Source organism: Geotrypetes seraphini, chromosome 2 (assembly GCF_902459505.1).
Source record: "Geotrypetes seraphini chromosome 2, aGeoSer1.1, whole genome shotgun sequence".
NCBI lineage: Eukaryota > Metazoa > Chordata > Amphibia > Gymnophiona > Dermophiidae > Geotrypetes > Geotrypetes seraphini.
In genome coordinates this window covers 401,270,586-401,292,287 of record NC_047085.1, presented here as the reverse complement: position 1 = coordinate 401,292,287, position 21,702 = coordinate 401,270,586, and the positions used below count along the sequence as shown (strand labels likewise).

General features: G+C 43.2%; 1 protein-coding gene across 13 annotated transcripts in view; it reads left to right on the top strand.

Moving 5' to 3' along the window:
- The window catches only part of HDAC9 (histone deacetylase 9), a 1,077,926-nt gene that overhangs the window by 722,162 nt on the left and 334,062 nt on the right, over positions 1–21,702 (top strand). For all 13 annotated transcript variants that reach the window (XR_004538111.1, XM_033930934.1, XM_033930932.1 and 10 more), the window contains one exon: positions 11,689–11,810. Coding sequence is in view for 12 of the 13 variants with exons in the window: in XM_033930934.1 (XP_033786825.1) it covers positions 11,689–11,810 (122 nt within the window). In the remaining variant the exon portion in view is untranslated. The remainder of the gene's footprint in view (positions 1–11,688; positions 11,811–21,702) is intronic.

Below are 21,702 nucleotides of genomic sequence, written 5' to 3'. Positions count from 1 at the left end.
CAAATCATGCAATTAGGACGCTGACTCCCATCACGTTCCGTTATACATGTGAATCCATATTGTACATATTCATCCGACCACTTTCGTATTTTGCTCGACATAGTTAGTAAGGGATTCAAATATTAAGATAGGTATCACACGACATACCATCACAACAGTTACAATTCGACTACTGTGCGCATCAAATCCCCTGCAGCACAGATAGGCCAAGCGATGTTGCATGATCACCTGCAGCCAATTATGGACAAGCGGGGCTTATCATCACGAATCATAAGCGCTTCGGTCACGTTCAATCATCTATCAGTTAAATCACAAATTTTGATCAGGAATTGATTGATGTATATAAGGTGTTAGTTACAGATTGATAGATCAAGAAACCGAGTACACGATCAGTCTTGATCAAAACCACTGAATAACTGATAGATGATTGAACGTGACCAAAGCGCTATATGAGTTGGAGGTGTGTTTTGACCTCCGCCGAACCCGCGAGACTGACTCACCGAACCCCTGGGGTTCGGTCGAACCCAGGTTAAGAACCACTGTAATAAAGGGTTGAAGCAGTTGAGATCTTTCTTTAATGCATGCTTTACTATATCCAATGTGTATCTGAGAGGAAGGATAAACCCTGCTTTGAAATCTTGTAGCAGGGTTTTTTGCATTATTTTAAAAATCTTGTTCTTTCGTACAGATGCGTTTAAGTCTCAAGAATTGTGTGTAAGGGAAGTTGTTTTTCGAGGATAGATTGCAGTTGCTGGTGTAATGTAAATACGCAGTCTTGTCTGTTGGTTTTCTGTATAATGTAGTAATCAAACGGTTGTTCTCTTTTTGTATCATGAGATCTAAAAAAATTAATATTGGTATTGTCTGAATTCATTTTAAACTTGAGATTGGGATCTCTTGTGTTTAACCAGTCATAGAAGAAAGCTAACTTGCTCTCATCACCTCTCCAAATGATGACTATATCTTTTGTAGAAAATTATATTCTCAGCAAAAGGGTGATTCTGTTACTAGATTTTTTTTCAAAATTAGCAACATACAGATTTGCACGGTCAGAAGCCATGACTGCTCCCACGGCTGTACCGGTGATTTGTTGATAAAGTTGTCCTTGAAATTCAAAATACTTTTCAGTAAGAGCAATCGTAGCCATAGCTAATATTAGACGATTTGGGATTCTGTGATCAAAGGTCCATCCATCTAAGATGTTTTCAATAACGGTAAGGGTGTTAATCTGTGGTAAATTTTTTATATAATGCATCGATGTCTAAAGTAACCAAAATGACGTCTGTAAAGACTTCTTCCATATTATCCAAAAGTTTGATGAAATGTGCAGAATCTTGTGTACACGAATCTATCTGAGAGATGTAGGGCCCCAAAATCTTGGTTTATATTTGAGTATATACAGTAATGTGCATTAAGTTGCATTAACACCCTAAGACTTGTTAGAGAATCTAACACAAGGGGCCATATTCTATAAACGGCGCCCTAACACTGCCAAACTTAATTGTTTTAATTGGCTTTAATTGGCACGGTAATTGACCACGTAGTTTAAAACCAATTAAAATCTCGTGTAAAAAAGTAGGCGCTGGGAGGCGTCTACAGTGTAGGTGACAATTTTTGAGTGATTTGGAGGTGATTGCAGCAGCAGAGCAGTATTTCAGTGACCAGAAATCAGAGTATTTTGGGAAGGGTTACAGAAACTTCCAACATGATGTGCCAAGTATGTTGAACTTAGGGGTAAATATGTGCCCCCGATGTGTTACCCATTGATGTCTCTTCCTTTTCTTCAATGATTGTAGTTCATCCTCCCTTTCCTTTTGTATAGGTATAAGTTTGTATGGAGATATATATATATATAATTTTTTTTTTTTTTTTGTAATAAATTGTCTTATCTGTTGTCCCCTTTTTAATTTGTAATACGCATTGAAATGTTTGATATTGCGTGTACATCAGATTTTAATAAAACTTGAAACTTGGTATAACTTGTAAATTTCATAGCTCCACGTCATTCCCTTCTTGGTTGGGCTGAGAACTTTTCAGCAACCTCTTGTACACCCCTTTTCTTCCTGCTGTCTTTTACTCTCCTTTCTCTTACTCCCTCACTTTCCCTCTTCAACCTGCACCCTTCCATGGGGCTAGGGGCAAGAGCTTGGTACACTGTAACACCAGGGAAGGATTAACCAATAGGCCCAGTAGGCACGTGCCTAGGGCCTGAAATAGTCAGGGAGGCCTGCTGAAGGACGACTTACCATGCCATTTTTTTTTTCAGCATGGCAACGGGCCCACACCCGACGACGACAACAACGCCGCTCCCCCAGGCATCGACAAACAGCAATGCAGTCAACTGCCAGCATCAATGGCAATGCGGCCATCGCAGCTCCAAGAAGGTCTTGCGATGACTGTGTCTGCCGGTCCATCCCCCTCCAACATCACTTATTTCCGGCAGACGCATTCATTGCAGGATCTTCATGGAGTTAAGAACATAAGAACATAAGAAATGCCTCCGCTGGGTCAGACCTGAGGTCCATCGCGCCCAGCAGTCCGCTCACGCGGCGGCCCATCAGGTCCAGGACCTGTGCAGTAATCTTTTATCTATACCCCTCTATCCCCTTTTCCAGCAGGAAATTGTCCAATCCTTTCTTAAACCCCAGTACCGTTCGCTGCCCTATAACGTCCTCTGGAAGCGCATTCCAGGTGTCCACCACACGTTGGGTAAAGAAGAACTTCCTAGCATTCGTTTTGAATCTGTCCCCTTTCAACTTTTCCGAATGCCCTCTTGTTTTTTTATGTTCTGAAAGTTTGAAGAATCTGTCCCTCTCTACTCTCTCCATGCCCTTCATGATCTTGTAAGTCTCTATCATATCGCCTCTAAGTCTTCTCTTCTCCAGGGAAAAGAGACCCAGTTTCTCCAATCTCTCAGCGTATGAAAGGCTTTCCATCCCCTTAATCAGTCGTGTCGCTCTCCTCTGAACTCTCTCGAGTAACACCATATCCTTCTTAAGGTATGGTGACCAATACCGGACGCAGTACTCAAGATGCGGACGCACCATTGCCCGGTACAGCGGCAGGATAACTTCTTTCGTTCTTGTTGTAATACCAGCTGCCTTAACATTGATGTCAGGGGAGACCACATTGCCATCCATTGATGCCGGGGGAGCAGTGTTGTTGTCATCGTCGATGCCAGGTGGGGGCTCGTTGCCGTAGGGGGGCCCGTTTCCATTGCTGGGGGGGGAGCGTTTCCGTTGCTGTGTGGAAAAGTTGGAGGGAGAGAAAGACGGCTAATGTTGATGAAATTTGTATGCAGGGAAAGGGGGAAGGATAATGGATGGATTTAGGTTGGAGGGAAAGATGGAATTTGTGTGCAGAGAAGGGGGGAAGGATACTGGATGGATTTAGGTTGGAGGGAAAGAAAGGGGGCTAATATTGATGGAATTCGTGTGCAGGGAAAGGGGGAGGATACTGGATGGATTTAGGTTAGGGGGATTTGTTCAAAGATGTTTGGGGGTTGCATAGAAGAAAATCTGTGCACTGGTAAGCTAATCTTTGTTTTGAATTTTAAAAAAAGAAATATAAGTGGAAATAAAGAAGTAAATAAGAAAACAGATAAATGGGGCGGGGTGTGGGTGGGGCAGGTCCGGGGTGGGGGGGAGGGAGGCAGTGTACTTGTGTGCCTAGGGGCCCTCAAAGAATTAATCCTGCCCTGTGTAACACATATTCCCAGTTCTCCATCAGTGAGAGCAGGGAGAAGCAACACATACATTTAGCAAAGTCCTATAGTCTTTTAACAGAGTACTTCTGCACATGCTCATTCACATGCACACAAACACAATCCCTCTGTCTCATGATCCAGCTGATTCATATGCCAAAATTATCCACATACACTCCTGATTCTGCAACCCCAAAACTGAAAAACAAATACACCCAGTACCATATCAGCAAGAATAAGGTTACCATTTTTCTCAAATGAAAAAAAGAGTATACTTGACCCTGCCCCTCCCCACCCTGGCCCCTCCCTCATTCCCCCCCAAGCAAATTTTGAAAATTAAACATTAGCACCTTGCATGCAGTTTGGCAGGGTGGCTTACTTAGAATCCCATGGCTCTCCTCTTACCCCCTCAGTGCTACAATTCAATTTTCTTTGGGCCACGAGCAGCTCAGCAAAGTGAGCCTGCTGCTGCCGGCCGGCCCCAGAAGCCACCTCTCTGCAGGTCTTGCCTATATAGTGTGACCATATGGCTCCAGAAAAAAGGGGATGGATTGAGACATCCGGGTTTTACTTTCATTGAAAGCAATGGAAGTAAGGAGAACAGATTGAGACATCTTGGTTGCTTTCAATGGAAGTAAAACCCGGATATTTCAATCCGTCCCCTTTTTTCTGGAGCCATATGGTCACACTACCTATGCAGGAACAGAGAGGTGGCTTCTGGGGCAGGCTGATAGCAGCAGGTTCACCTCATTGAACTGCTGGTGGCCCAAAGAAAATTGAATTACAGCGCCGAAGAGGTAAGAGGTGAAGAGTCACCAGACTCCTTGTAAGCCAGCCCTGCCAAACTTGGACAGACACACGATTTTAAAAACCCATTTGGACACCCAGACATTCCTCTAAAAAAAGGATATGTACAGGTTTTCCTGGATGTATGGTAATCCTAAGCAAGAATAGGAAGTATCCAACCCTGGTAGCACTGGTACCCAGCCTGTGACAGGAGGGAGCTGGGTATAAGCTGTGATCATTTGGAATGGAGTCAGCTGTGTAGATTTACTTTTGGCAAGTTCAGAAGCCCTGAGATCTAAAGACAGTGGGTGCTCCATTTCTTTCTCATGCTATTCTTTAGACTATTATTGTGGAACAGGAGGATCTGAGCAGTAGGAAAGCTCGACAGAGAGATGCTGAGAAGGAAGGTGCACGGGGACTGAGGTCGCTCATTGTATGACGGTGAAGTCTCTGAGTTGCAGAGGGGAAAGTCAGGGTTGAACACAGGGAAACAGTGTTTGCCTCATAAGCCAGACATACTCCTAGGGCCATATTTGGCCTGCAGGCCATAGTTGGGGACCCTTACTTTGAAGCAGGGGTTCTCAACTCAGTTCTCAGGGCATACCTAGCAGGTTAGGTTTTTAGGATGTCCATAATGAATATGCATTAGACAAATTAACATGCACCACTTCTATTCTGTGCAAATCCATCTTATCCATTCATTGTGGATATCCTGAAAAACTAACTGTTTGTGTGTATCTCAAGGATTGGCTTGAAAACCTGTACTCCAAAGCATTAATGCTATCATATATGCCAGCTCTGTGGGTGTTGTGGGTCCTCAGCATCCCTAATATTTTTTATAATATACCTTATTAAATTTGTGAATCTGAAATCTCCATGCTGCAGGGCAACAAAGGAAGGAAGTGTTTCTTTATCCTAGTTACTGCTCCCGCCTCCCTCTATTGCTTTTGGCTGGAATATCTGACCAATGATTTACAAAAGGAATAAAGAGCTGTTTTACAGCCTACTGGTTGGCTATGACTGACTGATGGGCTCAATGGGAGGGGAAGTTGCTGTAACCAAGGGTAGAGGAACTTTCTGCTTGTAGCTGCCAATGGAGAGGTGAATAGTAACAGATAGACAATGAAAAAAGACTGAGTCACATAACTTTATTGGCATGACAATTTTACATGTGTTGCTACAATAATTATATTTAGCAATTAAGGTAAAAAGGACAGAAAAGTAGAAGAGTGAATTCTGTGAAAGGCTGAAAAGAACAGAAAGGAGATATAAGGGGAGAGAGGCTGAATGATGGGGAGAGGAATAGAGAAGTCTGGGAAGGGATGGGGACTGAAAGGTTTCTGACAGGGAGAGAGAAGAGACATTGGCTCATCTGGGGAAACTTACAGACTCCTTGAAGTGTACAGCCACTTTGCCAAAACCGGGCCTGCAAGTTCAAGGAGTATGCAAATTTCCCCTGATGAGCCAATGGTTTGGCAAAATAAGGTCGCTTGTTGGGAGGTCTGAGGAGACATGTCAGCGTTGGAGCTGAAGTTGTCCCTATTCAGTTAAGTCCTTGAGTGTGCTCCTGAGCGGCAGTTCTCATTTTTAAACCTAAGCTATGTGTGAGGGAGTATTTTTGCCTGTGATAGCAATTATAGATAACTAAGAAATGAACAAATTTAGTTCAATAAAAAAATATCGCCTTAGATTTTTGTTTATATCTATTAACCTTTATTTCTATGTATTACCTAGAAAGCTAATGTTTTTCTTCAAGTTCAAAACCCTACTACTAATAATCATTTCTATAGCATTATTAGACATACACAGTACTATACACAGGAACTTACTCTGTCCCTAGTGAACTCACAATCTAACTACAGCATTTGTACCTGGGGCAGAGGGGGTTAAGTGACTTGTCCAGGGTTACAAGGAGTTGCAAGCAATGGGAACTGAACGTAGTTCCTCAGGATCTCAGTCCATTGCACTAACCATTAAGACTATTCTTCCACTGTGAGTTTCTTAATCATAGACTAAGGCAATTCCAAGCAAAGAGAAGCTGGTAATCACTTGTTTTTTTGGTTCCACCTGACAGAGTTTAAAAAGTTCTATGGCATACAAGAAGCTATGGGCTACCAATTAAAGGAGAAAAAAAATGAAAGAAGACTCAAATATTATAATGTAGGACAGATGTAGTGTATATGTTGGAGGGAGGGGGGTCAGCAATAGCTTTGATGAATAATTTGCTGCAGTATTTCTCTGTTAAATGTTGCCAGCACCCATAATGCTTTGTAAAGACTGTGAATATTAACTGTTTCTGACAAAGCTGTATAGGGAAAGCAAAAAAAAAAAAAAAAAAATAGGCAAACCGAATTGCATTAGTAAAAAAGAACAAAGGAATCTCCATCACAAGCAAAACTGGAAATATTGTGTTCATTACATTCTTTTTTTCAAATGTGTTTTGCCATGACACAGAATCAGACAGTGTACTGAGGAGATCGGGCCCTGAGGTTTTGTTCGGGCTAAGTTAGTGACACTGATATGTTCTATAGCCGACAAACATTTGTGAATGGTTAGTGAGGGAGTACTATGGTTTCTAACATTTCCTGTTAGTGTTATAATTAAACTCCAGTTGTACTACTACATACTCATTTGAAATGACAATTAAATTGTAAAGCAACTTTTAACCTCTAGGCAAAAATTGCTAATTTAACTTGATAGAAAAACTGCATGAAATACCACTGCTACCATTACTCACTTGCCTGATTCTACAAGGTGTTCACAGTACTCTATAGAGGAACAGAGGAGACAATCCCTGCTCCGTAGGGCTTATAGCCCGGTCAAGACACACATACAAAATAAAATAGGAAGCTTTGGTTAAAAGCAACAGAACTGTGAATTATATGAAGGATTATGTTGCATTAATTCTCGCTGTAACCCTCCCTGACTTCCTCATACGGAGATTTGGCGGGATATAAAACCACAAATAGCATAACATAAAAACTGCATCGTTTAGAAAGTGGGGAAAAACAAACAAGCAGATTTCTAGAAATTGGTGGCAGATAAAGAAATCTCTTTTGCCTGTGCCTATCTCCTAATTTTATAAACTAAATTTAGGCTTAGCATGCAAATTTGTGCATTCAGTATATAGAATAAGATCAGTTGTGGGCACAACTTAATTTTAAAATTGGCTGTTAATTGGAGTTAACCAAATATTGGCTTTAGTCTGTGTTAATTAGCATTACATAGCACCAAATAGCAGCTGCATGTGCAACTGCCCTTGGTTGCTATTCTAGAAGTTGTGCACACAAATTCTATTCAGTACAAATTCTGAGGGAACGTGGATGTGTGAAGGACACAGGCTGGTCCTAGGGGGTTAGACACACAGGTTATAGAATACTAGGAGTTATCGCCTGGATACTCTAACCAGCGCCAAAGTTGGCGGCCACCTTAAAAGCCAGTGATTGGCTTAAGGCCTTAGGCCCTTCCCAGTGTATTCAAAGGTGCACTGGGAGGGAACTAAGGCCATGATTGGCTTAGGGCCTTAGACTCCTCTCAGTGAATCCCAAGGTGGGGATTTGGGGAGTCCTGCCGGCTCAGCTCATAAGGGATTCTCCTGTCATGAACACTGGCTCCTTGTATTTAGGTGCCAGTAGGCACTTTATTTTTACCGTTTTTCACCATTTTAAATAGCGTTTCTCAATTAACTTAGGCATCTGTAGGGACCCTACCAGTGCCTATGTTTTGATACCGTTTATAGAATACTAGTCTTTAAGCCCGTTACATTAACAGGTGCTAGAATAGATGTGTCTGTCTTTCTTTCTTTCTGTCGCTCTCTCTTCTTGGCCGCTTTCTGTCTGTCTCTCTCCTTAGCTGCTTTCTGTCTATCTGTCTTTCTTTCTGTCTCTCTCTCTCCTTGGCCGCTATCTGTCTGTCTTTTTTTCCTTGTCTCTCAGTCCTTGGCCTCTGTCTAACTGTCTTTCTTTCTGTCTCTCTCTCTCCTTGGCCGCTGTCTGGTTTCTTTTTTCTTTCTCTCTCTCTCCTTGGCCGCTGGCTGTCTGTATGTCTTTTTTTCCTTGTCTCTCTCTCTCTCTCTCCTTGGCTGCTGTCTGCTGTCTTTCTGTATCTCCTTGGCCGCTGTCTGTCTCTCTGGGGTTTTTTTTCTTTGTCTCTCTCTCTTTGGCCTCTGGCTGTCTGTCTGTCTTTCTTTCTTTCTTTCTGTCTGTCTCTCTCCCTGGCCCCCTGCCTGCCTGTATTTCTCCATTGAGCCATGCCTGCCTGTCTCTCCGTGCGTGCCATGCTTGCCTGTCTCTCTGTGGACCCCTTATGTCTCCCCCCCAGAGTAAAGCATGATTGCTGTCTTCCCCCTAGCACACCCCTCCCCCCAAAGCAGCCCCTTTTCCCTCTCCCCCTCCACTTCCCTGTGCAGCAGTAGCAGAATTTTTACCAGCTATCAGGAGACAAATCGCCAAATATCAGGAGTCAAACCGCCAAAAAACCGCCACTCAAACTGCTGCATGTGCCACAAGCATCTGTAGGGAACCTACCAGTGCCTAAGTTTTGGTGCCGTTTATAGAATACTAGTCTTAAAGCCCATTACATTAACGGGTGCTAGAATAGATGTGTCTGTCTTTCTTTCTGTCGCTCTCTCTCCTTGGCCGCTTTCTGTCTGTCTGTCTTTCTTTCTATCTCTTTCTCTCTCCTTGGCCACTGTCTGTCTCTTTTAGTTTGTCTCTCTCTCCTTGGTCGCTTTCTGTCTGTCTGTCTTTTTTTCCTTGTCTCTCAGTCCTTGGCCGCTGTCTAACTGTCTTTCTTTCTGTCTCTCTCTCTCTCTCCTTGGCCGCTGTCTGTCTTTTTTTCTTTCTTTCTCTCTCCTTGGCCACTGTCTATCTGTCTTTCTTTCTGTCTCTCTCTCTCTCTCTCGTTGGCCACTGGCTGTCTGTCTTTTTTTATTTGTCTCTCTCTCCTTGGCTGCTTTCTCTGTCTGGGTTTTTTTTTCTTTCTCTCTCTCTCCTTGGCCGCTGGCTGTCTGTATGTCTTTTTTTCTTTGGCTCTCTCTTCTCTCCTTGGCTGCTGTCTGTCTGTCTTTCTTTCTTTCTCTGTATCTCCTCGGCCAATGTCTGTCTGTCTGGTTTTTTTTATTTCTCTCTCTCTCTTTAGCCTCTGTCTGTCTTTCTGTCTGTCTCTCTCCCTGGCCCCCTACCTGCCTGTATTTCTCTGTTGAGCCATGCGTGCCTGTCTTTCCGTGCCTGCCATGCTTGCCTGTCTCTCCGTGGCCCCCGTCTCTCCCCCCCCCAGAGTAAAGCATGATTTCTGTCTGCCCCCCAGCACACCCCTCCCCCCCAAAAGCTGCCTCCTTTCCCTCTCCCTTCCACTTCCCTGTGCAGTAGTAGCAGAATTTTTACCAGCTATCAGGAGCTATCAGGCGCCGACAAACCGCCACTCAAATTAATGAACGCGCCGCAAGCCACCGCACGTGCTGTAAATGGAATACGGAGGCACACATCATGGCAGCAAGGATCACGGCATCGTAAGTGCACATGCGCACTTAGGGTTTTATTATCGAGGATACTTACTGTACACCAGGCTTTAAACATGGCACAAGTGCTCATGCCCAGAGTTAGGATATACACTAGTATTCTATAAAGGTAGTTCTGCAAGGCACATAAATTAGAACATAAGAATTAAGAGTTGCCATGCTGGGACAGACAAATGTTTCATCAATACCAGTATCCTGTTTCCAATCCCAGGTCACAAGTACTTGGCGAGATCCCAAAGAGTAAAACAGATTTTATGCTAGGAATAAGCAATGGATTTCCCCAAGTCCATCTTAATAATGCTTTATGGACTTTTCTTTTAAGAAGTTATCCAACCCTTTTTTAAACTCTGCTAAGCTAACTGCTTTCATAACATTCTCTGGCTATGAATTCCACAGTTTAATTGTGCCACTATTTCTTGAATCTACTCCTATTGAATCCCAAATTAACTTATAGTATAAACTTTTTTATTCACCAACATGAAAGATATACACAGAGTAGAGAGAACACAATTATTTTCTCAGTACAATGCCACAATACAGAGTAACATGGTAACACCCAACTAGAAATCTCAGATATCAGCGAGAGTCCAGGCCTGTACTCTTATAGCCTGGAGCCCTCCAAATCCCTACTAGTCACAACCCCCCAACCGCTCCATCCCAACCCCCCCCCACCCCCAAAACCCCACCCTCAACCCACTGGCAAAACAGGAGCAACTGGCTTCCGCAAGCGATTGACCACCTGGCTCTTTATCACAGGGGGCAGAGTATCCAAATAAGAAGCCCAGACAGACAGAAAAAGCTTGCTCCGAGATCCAGAGAACCGAGCGGACAGGGACTCCCAGACCATTAAAAGATGCAATTTATTGCGCCAATACCAGATGGTGGGCGGGGAGTCCTGAAGCCAATGAGTAAGAATACATTTCATTCCCACACTTACGAATGAGCTGGCTATCCCCTGCAGAAAGGCCGCCTAAATAGCCCTCCGCCAAAAAAATAGTCCCTTCCACCGATGAGGGGAGCCGATAACCTACCAAAGATTCCAAATAACAGCGGACCTCCATCCAAAAGGCAGAAATTGAAGTACACAGCCACACCCCATGTGCCAAAGAATTATCAACCCGGTGACATTTCAGACAAAGAGCCGTAGGGGCACAACCGAAATAAAAGGCCCGCTGCTGAGAGACATATCCCCGATGTAAATTAACTTAAATGCTCTGAAGCTGGAATTTTATTTTATTTTGGTCAATAATTTTTCATAATTCACTTGTTCTGTAGCTTAGCTTTGCTCTGTTCATCATGATTTGCAGTCAGTGCAGCAGAGAAAAAATGTAAATTATATACCTTCAGCAAGCTCATTAAACATACAGTAATGGCAACAAGTAGAATGAAATTAGTATTCCATAAGCGGCAATCCTTGGGGACAAGATCTCATATGCCACAGCAGAGAAAACAGGTCCTGCCACATTTGTCCATGACCTTTTGGTGGGAAGCAGAGTGCATTCTTAGACCTGCCGAGCAGCTCCATTAACTCCTGTCAGAAGCCAAGCTGGTTGCATGAGCCTGTGGTTTGCACACACTAGGAGGAATCCCAGTGTAAACACAGCTGAGACATGTGTGCACCATGTGGAGCTGCAAATGCTGCTTAGAGTGCTAATTTGTGATTCCTTTCTATCTGTTCTAGGGCTGCTCACCATACCTCACTGGATAAAAGCTCTCCTCCCCTGAGTGGGACATCGCCTTCATACAAATACACTTTACCAGGCAACCAAGACACCAAGGATGATTTTCCACTTCGGAAAACCGGTGAGTCATTGTACTTAATCCTCCTCCCCCTCCCCTAACCCTCATTTCTAGTGCATTGTGTCTAGTGGTCCTAAACGCTAGGGTCTTGTCTCTGAACCAGCAAGTTGCTTGCAGAAAACTGTCAATTATGTTTTCCAACTCCACCTCCTTCCCTAGGAGCTGTTCCTGCCCCCTCAGTTTGTTTTCTGCAATCAAGTTGCTCAGAAGTGTTTTTGATCTGCTCTGTGGTTTTATTATTTTCGGGTATTTTTGCTCAGTGATCTTTGGAAGCTCAGTGACCGGAGGCTTCCACTTGGTGGAACTTCTGCTTGGAAGAAGATGCCGACTCGCACGGTAGAAGTCTGCTGCTAGCAGAATCAGCCCCTCAGAGGCACATAGCTAGCCAGCCTACTGGTATTTTTTTTTAGAGTGCAGGGGCCATCCCGTGCATAGGTGCTTGCATCCCTGATTCAGTCAGGAGTTTGAGTGTAGGCTGTGTGGGCTCCTTCCCGGATTGGATGGGTCTAATAGTGGGCCAGCTGCATGAGGGTTTCTGACCCTAGAACCCAGGCATCCCTCTCCTTCAAAATCCCTTTCCCTGTAAATTTTTATTCCTTCAGGGAGGTCTTCACGGGCAGTTTGTGGTGCAATTTTTCTGGTGGTGACCATCTTGGATTTTAAACAATCTTTTTTTTCTTTTGCTTCCATTTGCTTCAAAACCCCTCAAATTTGTGCAAAATCAACTGGGATAGACTCCTCAGGCCTTTTTACCCCTATATAATGCCAGGCTTGTTCTGGATGGTCGGCCGAGGAGCATCCATGTCCCATGTGCGACAGAGCGTGCAGGGGAGGGTTGGAAGCCTCAGGCTCAGCTTCCTCCAAGTCCTCCAGAGCAGGGAATCCACAAAAGGCACATCCACAAGGGAATAGGCCCCTTCCAGGACTCTCCAAATCTGTATTGGCCAAGTGCAGTTGTGTGGGGGGCGCGGAGCCCAGGAGGACCAGCAGGGGGGTCACTGCCGTAGTCATAGGGACCTCCCAGTACAAGGCTTCACAACCAGATTTTGTGAGTGTTATGTGGAATGCATATTTGAACTACCGAGGGTCCTCATCGGCTGTTAGCAATGCACCAGTGGTGGCAGCACAGGGGTTCTCCCCTCAACAGGCACTCTGACCAGATGAAGATGCAGACATTGACCAGGAGGGTTAGTCTGTCATGGATTGGGAGGATTGCAAATCCAATTCCGTGCCACTTTTATTCCAGGATGAAGTCTCCCTGGCAGAGTCTTTTTCCATGTAGGAGGACATCGGTCAAGAGGTGGTCATGACACTGGATCAGGAGGAAGATCTCACAATGCACCTCTGCACTTTTGAGTGTTATTTCCACCTCACTGCAAGAGTTAAACCTGGAAGTCCTGCCAGCTTCTTTTTCTCAATGCTCAGTTATGAGCAGTTCTGTGACAGCGACTGTTTTTTCCCCTCATATCCGGATATCACTAAGCAGGTCACTGACCACTGAGAGTCGCCAGTGGGATCTCTTCGAGTGGCTAAAACTATGACCAAGCTGTATCCAATGGCACCAGATTTCCACAGGTGGTTCAGTCAAAAGTAGATTCACTGGTTGTGCAGGTCACTAAACGAAGCTCCTTTCTTAGTGAAGGAGGGGTTACGTTAAAAGGATCCTCAAGACCGCAAAGTGGACTTGCTCCTCAAGCATCAGCTTGAAGCTTTGGCCCTAGGGATTAAGGCGGCAACCGTGTTTTCTTTTGTGGCATGTGCTTGTCACACTCGTCAAGTTTCAAGTTTATTAAATTTTGATTTTACGCAATATCAAATATTTCAATGCGTATTACATAATTGAAATGTACAATAAAAAAACTGGGGTGACAAATACAAATACAAATAAGACAAAATTATACAAACTAATCATTATGTATTATTAATACAAACAGAAACAAGTGGGTAAAGAAAAAATGGAATTACAATTTAAAAAAAAAAAAAAATTTTTTACAATTAAGGTTTATACATAAGGGTAGGGTCTTGGGCCTCAGATCCGATAGCTGGAGAAGATCTCCAAATGCTCTTCTCTGGATTGAATTATATTGCGGATGTTTTGTATGATCTCATCAGCGTTATGAGCCAGGTCTCAGCCTATGTTATCTCCACTCGATGGATGCTGTGAATCAGATAGTGCGCAGAAGATACTACCTCTAAAGCTACGTTAAGCAGGCTTCCCTATCAGGGGTAGATGCTCTTTGGCAAGGGCGTAGATGACCTGATGGCCAGTGTGACAGATCATTGCCCCAAGTCCTTACCGGACAGCAGACCATGGACGGTCCGGAGTTCGGGTCAAGGCAATTTTTGAAGCTCCCGACAATTTTGTACGCATTCAGGAGGCCAATCAATGCAAAGACCCTTTCAGGGATTACGTCAGAGATTCAGTGGAGGCAAGAGACAGAAAACCTTGGGCTCTTACCCCTCTCCAGTCACTAAAAAAAGCACAATGGCATCAGTCCAGAGGCTGAGTTCCCCCAGATAGGGGGCAGGCTGTTGGCCAATCTGGTCTCAGATTGGCGCAGAGTGCTAGGTTCTAGATGCAATTTGGGAGAGGTACAAAATTGAGTTCTGTGTCCCCATGCCAGACTACTTTCTAACATCTCAGTTCAAGCTACGGTAAAAAGGCTACTGACTCTTTGGACCAGAGAGCTGGTCCAAAACACAGACTTGGGTTCATGCAGATCCTTCATATACTTCATTGTGCCAAAGAAAGGCTTAGATGACTGCAGAACGATTCTATATCTCAAGTCATTCAATGTGGCTCTGAAGATTCCACACTTCTGCATGGAGACCATTTGGTCGGTCATAGCGGCAGTAGTGCCAGGGGAATTTCTTGCCTCCCTTGATCTGATAGAGGCCTATCTTCACATTCCCAATTTCCCGACCCACAAGAGGTACTTAGATTTCAGGTGCTGAAGCAAAATTTTCAGTTCTCCACGCTCCCCTTACAGTCAAGACAGTATTCCTGGTTGTGATTACGTTGGTATGACGGGTTTCTGAGTTACAAGCTTTTTCTTAAAGTGAGCCATTCTGCAGATTCATGGAAGCAGGGCTCTTATGCACAGTCCATCTTTCTTACTCAGCCTTCAACATCAATCTTGAAGTCCGCTTTTCGCCCTATGGGGTCTAAGAAAAAGAAAGTGCTTCTTTAGCCTCAAAGTTACCAGTAAATTTCACTTTTTAGATCACCTTTTTATTCTCACCAGTCACACCAAGAAAGGGAAGTCAGCGCTAAAGCCTCAATTTCCTTTGTGTATTTGGGCTGTGGTAAACAACCACAGATCGTATTGAAAGCACACTCCATTAAAGGAGTTGCTGCTTTCTGGGCGGAGACTAGGGCTGTCTCTCTTGAGGAGATTTGTAGAGTGGCTACATGGCCTACCTATCATACCTTTACCAGGTTCTATAGGGTGGATATAGCAGCTGGGAAGGACGCCACTTTTGGGACCTCCATTTTAAAGATAGACACAGTGGGCCCATCCTAGACTATGGGGAAAGCTTTGGTACGTCCTTAGTATTCAGGGCCACTAGACACTTTGCACTAGAAAGAAAGATTAGGTTCTTACCTCGGTAATCTTCTTTCTTGTATATGTGTCTAGTTAGGGTTACCAGATTTTCCATCTGGTAAAAGAGGAAGTGTGGCCCCACATTCCAGCCCCTGTCCCGAGCGCACCAGCTTTTCAAAATCTGGACAAAGTGCCAGGTTTTGAAAAGCTGTCCGGATGCCTGGACGTGTCCTCTAAAAAAGGACATGTCCAGGGAAATCCGTACATTGACAACCCTATGTCTAGAGGTCCTGAAGCCCCGCCATGTGTATGGGCTTTGCCTGCCTTCTGCCTGAGGATCAGTCTGGATAGGAAAAATTTTCTGTCTCTCAGAAAGCTAAAGAAAGCAAATAAATATGATGCATAGATATATCATCATGTCCATAAAGTCTGGTTGAATTCTCTGCTTGTTAGCAGGTTATGAAAGTAGCTATGAGCTCTATATATATATTTGGTGCTGGTTGAACAATTTTGAATGATATAATGTTGTTTCCTATGTTTGTAACAGAACAGATCAAAATTATAGTATCGGAGATTTTCCCTGTTTCTTCCTTCCTGTTATCTCTTTGGTTGCAGTGCTACTTGATTGCTTTTGTACAAACTGAGGGTACAGGAGCAGCTCCCTAGAAAGGAGATGGAGTTGGTAAACATAACTGACAGTTTTCTGCAAGCAGCTTGATGGTTCAGATACAAGACCCTAGCGTTCAGGACCACTAGACACATGTACAAGAAAGAAGTTTACCAAGGTAAGAACCTAATTTTTCCCCAGCTTTACTGCATTTTGCACTCAAGTAGATCTTTAACAAGGGTTTACATGGCCGAATATAGCAGAATTTCAAAGGTGAAAATAATCATTTTGTTATTTTACATTGACTCTGTGTTGTCATCTCTATATTCTTGCTATGATCATTCAGAAGTTCAAACTAAATTGTTATAAAGTCAAAACATCAGATCAGGATTGCTGGCCATAGTTGTATAACACCTTCCTGAAGACAAAGGGTGGAGTAAGGTCAAAACAAGATTAATCTTTGGATATGTAAGGCCAATGCCAGATCAAAAGGTATTATTGAAGTGACTTTCTGCCCCACCCATTCCTCTGGCACCACTCACTACTACCACAATCACAATCACACAGACTGTATTCTTTTCCAGCCTACCTGAAGGGGGAAATATAGAGAAGCTCTGAGAGAGGAGCCTTGGAGCTGTAAACATCTGGAAGTGTTGTATTTCTGGTTGCCCAACCTATTTTCTAGCCAGCCCTGCAGGAGGCACTATAGAGAGGTTCTATGAGAGGAACCTTGGAATTGTGAGAATCAAGAAGTGTTTATTTCAACTGCATTCCCAGTTCCAATATTCCTTTCAAAGAGCTTCTCTATAGTGCCCCCTTCAGGGCTGGCTAGAAAATAGGTTAGGCAACCAGAAATACAACACCTTCCGCTTAATGTGCAGCAGTGGCCAAAAAAGCAAATAGGATGCTAAGAATTGTTTAAAAAGGGATGGTCAACATGACTAAGAATGTTATAATGCGACCTCATCTGGAGTATTGTGTTCAATTCTGGTCTCTTTATCTTAAGAAAGATGTAGTGGTGCTAGAAAAGGTTCCAAGAAAAGTGACCAAGATGGTAAAGGGGATGGAACTCCTGTCATATGAGGAAAAACTAAAACGGTTAGGGCTCTTCAGCTTGGAAAAGAGACAGCTGAGAGGAGATATGATTGAAGTCTACAAAATCCTGAGTGGAGTAGAATGGGTAGGAGACACTCAATGAAGTTACAGGGAAATACTTTTAAAACCAATAGGAGGAATTTTTTTTTTTCACTCAGAATAGTTAAGCTCTGGAATGCGTTGCCAGAGGTTGTGGTAAGAGTGGATAGCATAGCTGGTTTTAAGGAAGGCTTGGAGGAAAAGTCTATAGTCTGTTATTGAGAATGACATGGGGGAAGCCACTGCTTGCCCTGTATCGGTAGAATGGAATAGTGCTACTCTTTGGGTTTTGGCCAGGTACTAGTGACCTGGATTGGCCACCTTAAGAACGGGCTACTGGGCTTGATGTTCTTATGTTCTTACAGCTCCAAGGTTCCTCTCATAGAGCTTTTTTATAGTGTCCCCTGGAGGGCTGGCTAGAAAATAGGTTAGGCAACCATAAAAATAAACTATATGATTGAGTAGATATGAAGTCTTCTTAACACTAGTTTATTGTTTCAAGGATCAAGTTTCTATAACTATGGGAATACATTTTAGCAATCCATACAGTTTATATCGTTCAAAACTGGTTGAATTGGCAAAGATAGCATCTCTAGCCAGCGACTATACTAGTTTTTCTATAACTTAACTTTATAAAAAGCTATTTCTTCCTCCAGTGGATGATAGCCAACTACATGTATGTACCCATTGCCACAGCATTTATCACAAATGAAAAAGCTCATACTAAAGCGATATGCTGGTTTTAAGATCCACAGATCAAAGATTTGATTCGGTCAATGAACGGATTGATTAGGGTTACCATAGGACTCCAGAAAAAAGGATGGATTGAGATATTCGGGTTTTACTTCCATTGAAAGCAATCCTCCTTTTTCTGGAGTCCTGTGGTAACCCTAGGATTGATCAGGCTTAGGTTTCAGTTAAAGAAAGGACTTGTTAGGGGAACATCAAGGGATGCTGTCTTCCAGTTATCAAACAAGGCATAATGCCTTCTGAATAAAGAGTATCATGTGGCTGTTGGGGCAGAAAGTCTCTGTAGTTGTTACCTCAGGAACTGTTGTAACAACTAGTGAGAAAGAAAGAAAAAATCTTTTATGTCTTTTGTGGCATTGGTGTCTGCCAGCAAGCGATATGGTTTCAGTGTGAGAAAAGCCCTGACCCCTGCTGTGCCAGTGGCAGATCAATGGGTTTAAAGCTGCTCACACATTGGAAAGTGGGTGTGGAACAGGCACTGGCATATAAAGTATGTGGTGTTTGAAAACAGTACATATCCAAGGATATGTGTGTGTTCAGTGTAACCGCTTTGTTCAGACTGCATTTGTTAAATTTCTCACTGGATTAGCCAATCGGTTTTTGGGAAAAGAAAAGAAAACCAGCACCCCCCCCCCACCCCCACCCCCAGGCTCTGTTTTCTTGAGTGTCAGCATGGTAGTGGAGAGAAAAAGAAAAACAACTTTTGCAAGCTTATTAATTCACTGTTTCATTTTGATCCGCTGTGGTAAACATGGATCACTTCCTGCTTTGTCACTGGTCCTTTGTGTTTAACTTTATTAATGCCAAAAGCGTATTGTTATTCATTCTGTGCATTTTATTTCTGGTGTTCAGTCCTGTAGGGACTCTGTTCCAGATGCTGTATACCAGTTGCCTTCTTACCCCAATCTTGGCCTACCAGGCAGTTGTTTTGAGAGCTGCTACATAATTGTTGAGGCTTCCCTGCCACCTTTCCTCAGATAGGGAAGGGATTTTTCTCACACTTAAAAAAAGGGTATAATAGGTATTTTCCTGTTCCAATAGTGCTTACAATCTAGGTTTGTACCTGAAGATAAAAAGGGTTAAGTGACTTGCCCAAGATCACAAGGAGATACAGAAGGCTCATTTTCAAAGCACTTAGACATCTATGGTACTTTGTGTGTCCGAGTGCTTCAAAAATGAGCCCCACATGATTTGAACTGTGCTTCCCATATTTTCAGCTTACTGCTCCTAACAAGAACATGCAACAAGAAAACTAACCAGTCAATATACAGCTGGCAACAGTCAGTGTTTTGTCTTGTTTTTAACACCAACTGTCACAGCCAGAATTAGGCCCATGTTTGGGCATGAGTGTTGAGTATTCAGGTCTGACCAGACAAGTGCTGGCCACCAAGATTATATGGGTCCCAGTTGACCTGCATCATGATTTCTAATCCAACTCTCTGATCCTGATCCACTGCCCAGAACCCCTCTCCTGCCACAACAATAGAAGTGCCTCCCGGGCCTGCCTCAACTTCATGGATGGCCTAGGGGGTACATGGAGTTGGAACCAAGCCCATTCACTTCAGTCCCTAGTGCCTGTGCTTTGAAAATGGCAGATGTGACCTATAGCTGTAATTGGGCCTTAAGTTTTTCACTTGCCTAAAATCCCATGTTACAGTGCCATCTTCTTATTAAAGATGTAATTTCCCATTTAAAGGTATATTTTTGACTGTCCACTTTACGCAGGGGAAGACCTCCACCTTGCCACCTCTTTGACAGGTTAGTCTAATACATTGGTGTAAAAGAAAGAGTACTGACTATATCAGTGTCCTGCAAACTTTTTTTTTTCCTCCGGCACATTAACGGAGCAAATGTTTTTCTGTTGCACACCCTCCAGCCCCGCCCTATGAACCTTATCTTGTTTTCCCTGAGCTTGGGACCATGTCTGGAGGGCCTCCTAAGCATTCGATGATGTCGCACACATGTGTGCATGCACACGATGTCATCACATCAACATCCACACATGCTCAGAGGCCCTCCAGACATGGCCCCAAGCTCAGGGAAAACGAGACAAGTTTTCTGGGGGGGTAGAGAGGAAGAGAGGTGCCAACGCCGGAAGTGACACTCAACCCTAGTGATACACCCAGAATGGTCTATATCTTTTAAAATGAAGTAACTCCTTCCCCATTCTGGAGTATCAGCCTTACACCATTTTACCAGGTTCAGTATTTTAAAACAATGCAACCTATATTTATGATGTATTGCTGCTGATCTGCAAGGTAAAACCTATTCAAACACTACAAAAATAAAGATTTTCCTACAGCTGTTAATACTCTCCCATCTCAGCGGGAGCTTGAAAATAGCCCTTAATTCAATTTCTATTGTCTGAACAGGATGAATATTTTGTAAGTGAGTACAGATGTGTGTGTGTGTGTGGGGGGGGGGGGGTTGTCTGTGGAAACATGCCGTATGTTGAAACATTCCAAATATTTAGACACACAGTACAGTAATTGGAATTGCTAACACAATTACTGTGCTCTTTTTATTTCATATGTAGTATAAAGTAGTTTAATGAGGATTCAGGACAATTAAAGTGAAATCATAATCATTTACAAAACAAGTACACGCTGAGAGAGAAATGTCTGGTGGCATAGAACATTAGACTCTAGCTACTAAGTGAAGCTAAAATTGGCTGTTTAAGTGACTTATTTGAATGAGGGTATGGTTTGCCAAAGTAATGCCTATATACTAAAGCTGCCCTTCTCCCCCTGACCTACAAGTTATGATCCAGGACCCTTATTATGGGGGCACTGGAAAGTGTTTGAGGCTAACTGATTTCTAACATCCAACCCCATAAACGTCCTGATCAATGGCATTCTTGGCCTACTTCCCCCTTACTTTCCTCCTTCCTACATCGTCCAATAACTGTATCCCTGCCAAAGAGATCAATTGAAGATGGTGGTAGGAAAGAGTTGATTCTCTCCTGTTCCCTCCTAGAGGTTTCAAAAATGATACTGGCTGCCCATACATGCCAGCAACTGCTAGGGTAGCTGGCATCATTTTACAATGTGTAACAGCAAAAGGGGAAAAACTTCCTACTCTACAATCAATCACTAAAGAACCAAAAAAGAGTAGGACAAATGTGGAAAAAGAAGCAAGAAATAAAAAAAAAAAAAAAACTTAGAAAGAAAAAAATTGGCAAAGAGGGCATCAGAAAATCATTGTCAGTTCTGGTTTCCTTATCTCAAGAAAGATATAGCGGCACTAGAAAAGATTCAAAGAAGATAAAGGGGATGGAACTCCTATCGTATAAGGAAAGACTAAAAAGGTTAGGGCTCTTCAGCTTGGAAAAGAGATGACTGAGGGGAGACATGATTGAAGTCTACAAAATCCTTAGTGGATTTTTCACTCTGTCAAAAATTACAAAGACCAGGGGACACTCGATGAAGATACAGGGAAATACTTTTAAAACCAATAGGAGAAAATATTTTTTTTCATTCAGAGAATAGTTAAGCTTTGAAACACATTGCCAGAGGTTGTGGTAAGAGTGGACAGTGTACCAGGTTTTAAGAACGGTTTGGACAATTTCCTGGAGGAAAAGTCCATAGTCTGTTGTTGAGAAAGACATGGGAGAAGCCACTGCTTGCCCTGGATTGGTAGCATGGAAGGTTGCTACTCTTTGGGTTTTGGCCAGGTACTAGTGACCTGGATTGGCCATCGTGAGAACAAGCTACTGGGCTTGATGGACCATTGGTCTGACCCAGTAAGGGTTTCTTATGTTCTTATGCCATAGGATCTCTTATAGCCCTAGCTAAACCAGACCCCAGCCTATGCAGTAATATCAATCATTTGACACCTTTGAATGCATTTCAGTTCTTAT